This window comes from Aquarana catesbeiana, linkage group LG12, assembly GCF_042186555.1.
Source record: "Aquarana catesbeiana isolate 2022-GZ linkage group LG12, ASM4218655v1, whole genome shotgun sequence".
In the NCBI taxonomy this organism is placed as follows: domain Eukaryota; kingdom Metazoa; phylum Chordata; class Amphibia; order Anura; family Ranidae; genus Aquarana; species Aquarana catesbeiana.
This window is the reverse complement of record NC_133335.1, coordinates 238,129,499-238,132,980: the sequence shown is the minus strand read 5'-3', so window position 1 is coordinate 238,132,980 and position 3,482 is coordinate 238,129,499. Positions and strand designations below refer to the sequence as shown.

General features: G+C 45.5%; 1 protein-coding gene across 1 annotated transcript; it reads left to right on the top strand.

Annotated features, from left to right (window-relative positions):
• The first annotated feature begins 447 nt into the window (after positions 1 to 447).
• On the top strand, positions 448 to 2,019 carry LOC141113411 (E3 ubiquitin-protein ligase TRIM39-like). The gene has a single exon (XM_073606468.1). The coding sequence runs from the start codon at positions 448 to 450 to the stop codon at positions 2,017 to 2,019; it is 1,572 nt and encodes a 523-aa protein (XP_073462569.1).
• Positions 2,020 to 3,482: the final 1,463 nt, after the last annotated feature.

Sequence of the window (3,482 nt, the reverse complement as noted above, 5' to 3'; positions counted from 1 at the left end):
TTTTTCTGCAGCATATTGTATCTTGGGAGACATAATGAAGCCGTAGAACATTATAAGATTTATTTATAACTATTCAATTCAGTTAAACATTTTTGACCTATAGATAGAATACAATTCGCTTACGTTTGCCGTAATGGTAAAAAAAACACCCTTTTAAGACACACCCACGACGCTCTGATGTTTTTCTTCTTAAAGGGCACAGGCACAGGTTTAAAAAAAAACAACAAAATGTTACAATGTAACGCCAAAGCCCTTTGTTTGTACATTTTATGAGGATGGGCTATTTCCTCTCTTTATATAAGAAACTTGTCATGGATGTGTCATTTTTACAATTATTTTCAAACAGCTACGAAGCAAACTGCAGCTGGGATCATGAGGGGTTAATAGTTCAGCGCCATACTTCCTGACAAACATGTATCAGCTTTTACTTTCAGTTTGTCCTCCACCATGGCGTCTTTAGATGTCAGCAACGAGCTGTGTTGTTCCGTGTGCCTGACCATTTTTACGGATCCCCTGACCCTCGAATGTGGACACAACTTCTGCCGGGCCTGTATTAATAAGGCGCTGGAGACCCAGGATGCATTTGGGGTTTATAGTTGCCCTGAATGCAGGACAGAATTCGGGAAACGTCCTGCTCTGCAGAAGAACATAACCCTTCGAAATATTGCAGAACGTTATTCAGAAATGAGGCAGAAGGAAGCGATTTACTGCACGTACTGTATCACTTCTTCTGTACCTACAGTTCAATCGTGTCTAATGTGCGAAGCTTCTCTGTGTGAAACACACCTCAAAGTCCACAGCAAGTCACCAGAGCACGTCCTGTGTGAGCCCATCTCCTCCTTCAACAAAGTGAAATGTTCCACTCACAATCAAGTGTTCATGTACTACTGCGTCGAAGACGCCGCCCACTTGTGCGTTTCATGTACCTTGTCAGGACAGCACACCGGGCACCAGCTGGAGCTACAGAGTGACTTCTGCAAAAAGCAAAAGGAGAAGCTGATGGATGTCTACAATGAACTCAACCTCGTGAAAACGGACATTGAGAAAAAGATACAAGATCTGGAGTTGCCCATGAAAAAACTGGAGAGTAAGTTTGAGACAACCCAAGAAAAAGTGTCCTCCATCTTTAAGGACATCCAACAACAGCTGGAGAAGCTCAAGGAAAGGATCCTGCAAGATATCAAAGCTCAGAAAAAAGAAACGTTGAACGATTTCATGGAGCACATCTCTGAACTAGACATAAGGAGGCGGGAACTGAGCGAGAAGACGGATCACATCAAGAAGCTGTGCAGCATGACCGATCCCATCGCCGTCTTGCAAGAGCTAGATCTGGGCAGCAACCAGATTTTAAACTTCGAAAGTAAGGATCAAGACGCTTTAAAGGATTGTAGCAAGACAACGAAAGAAGACGTGGACGAGTCTTGTTTTTTGAAGATGTTACATAAGGGTTTATCTGATATTTTCAGTAGCTATAGGAATAAGTTGCTGTCAGAGAGCGAGGCAAAAATAACGCTAGATGTCCAAACGGCGGCTAATAATGTTTTTATTTCAGATTACTGCAAAACTGCCTTGTGGCAAGTGAACCAAGGTCGCCCGGAGGTGCCTGGAAGGTTTCAGTATCACCAGGTGTTAAGTGTTCAGGCTTTTTCAAGTGGAAGACATTATTGGGAGGTAGAAACTGGTGAAACGGGCAACTGGATGGTGGGAGTGGCCTATCCCAACATTGAGAGGGAGGGGAGACAGGCCATTATTGGGAAAAATGATAAGTCATGGAGTCTTTGCAAATGGCATAATCAATATTTTACTTTGCACAACAGCATACAGATCAAACTTAATGTCAAGTTTGGCTGTAGGAAATTCAGGATCTGTCTGGATTACGAGGCTGGGCGCCTGACCTTTTATGATTTAAACAACTTGACTATACCGGTACATACCTTTGTCACCACCTTTACACAGCCCCTCCATGCTGCCATCAGTGTCTGGGATAGCGCATATGTGACAATTCTGAGTCAGGAATAGTTTTGGGGATTGATCACATATACTTTTAATTAAAAAAAATTCTTTGCAATTTAGGAACATTTGAATGCATACATAGGGCTGGGGCAAGGCAGTGGTAGCACAGGCACCCTCTTCGGACACCATGCTGCAGTGGGAGCCTCTCCAGTCTCTACATTGCCTGGTCAGAGGGCTGTCTTAATGCATGGGCATCCCTGGGCACTGCCCAGGGGCCCCAGGTGCATGGGGGCCCCATGATAATCTTGCATTATATCATAGTTGCCAACTGTCCTGAATTTGCCAAGACACTCAAGCTTTTTACTAAGCTGTCCCGGGATGGCTGTGTCCCGGACAGTGTCCCAGAACCTGTACTGTGCCCTTCTGCCTCCCCATACTGTGTTCTTTGTGTTGATTAGTCTTTGATTTATGGCATGTTTTTTTTTATTGTTTAAAATCGATTAATGCCCCGTACACACGGTCGGATTTTCCGATGGAAAATGTCCGGTAGGAGCGTGTTGTCGGAAATTCCGACCGTGTGTGGGCTCCATCGGACATTTTCCATCGGATTTTCCGACACACAAAGTTGGAGAGCAGGAGATAAAATTTTCCGACAACAAAATCCGTTGTCGGAAATTCCGATCGTGTGTACACAAATCCAACGGACAAAGTGCCACGCATGCTCAGAATAAATAAAGAGATGAAAGCTATTGGCCACTGCCCCATTTATAGTCCCGACGTACGTGTTTTACGTCACCGCGTTTAGAACGATCGGACTTTCCGATAACTTTGTGCGACCGTGTGTAGACAAAACAAGTTTGAGCCAGCATCCGTCGGAAAAAATCCTAGGATTTTGTTGTCGGAATGTCCGAACAAAGTCCGACCGTGTGTACGCCCTATTACAGTGGAACCTCGGTTTGCAAGCAACGCGGTTAACGAGCGCTTCGCAAACGAGCGTTTCGCAAACCGAGCACTGTATTTCTAAAAATCCTAACTCGGTTTGCGAGTGTTGTCTCGCAAAACGAGCAGGATTCAGGCCAAAAGCGGTGTGCAGTACCGCTTTTGGCCAGAGGTGGGGGGCGCTGGAGCAGAGCCGAAAGTCGCCGTTTGGAAATGCACGGAAAGGTCCGAGGACAGTTCGGCTGACCCCTGTACACACGACCTGTTTTCCAGTCGGAATAAACTCCGAAGGTTTTTCCGACGGAATTCCGCTCAAACTGTCTTGCCTACACACGGTCACACCGAATTCCGACCGTCCAGAACGCGGTGACGTACAACACGTACGACGGGACTAGAAAACAGAAGTTCAATAGCCAGTAGCCAATAGCTTCCGTCTCGTACTTGCTTCAGGGCATGCGTCTTTTTTGGTGCGTCGGAACAGCATACAGACGATCGGTTTTCCCGATAGGAATTGGTTCTGTCAGAAAAATTTTGAACATGTTCTCTTTCTAGGTCCGTCAGAATTTACGACGTAGAAAGCCCGATGGGGC

Coding starts and splice junctions, on each gene's coding strand:
- LOC141113411 (XM_073606468.1), top strand. CDS start 448: ATGGCGTCTTTAGATGTCAGCAACGAGCTGTGTTGTTCCGTGTGCCTG.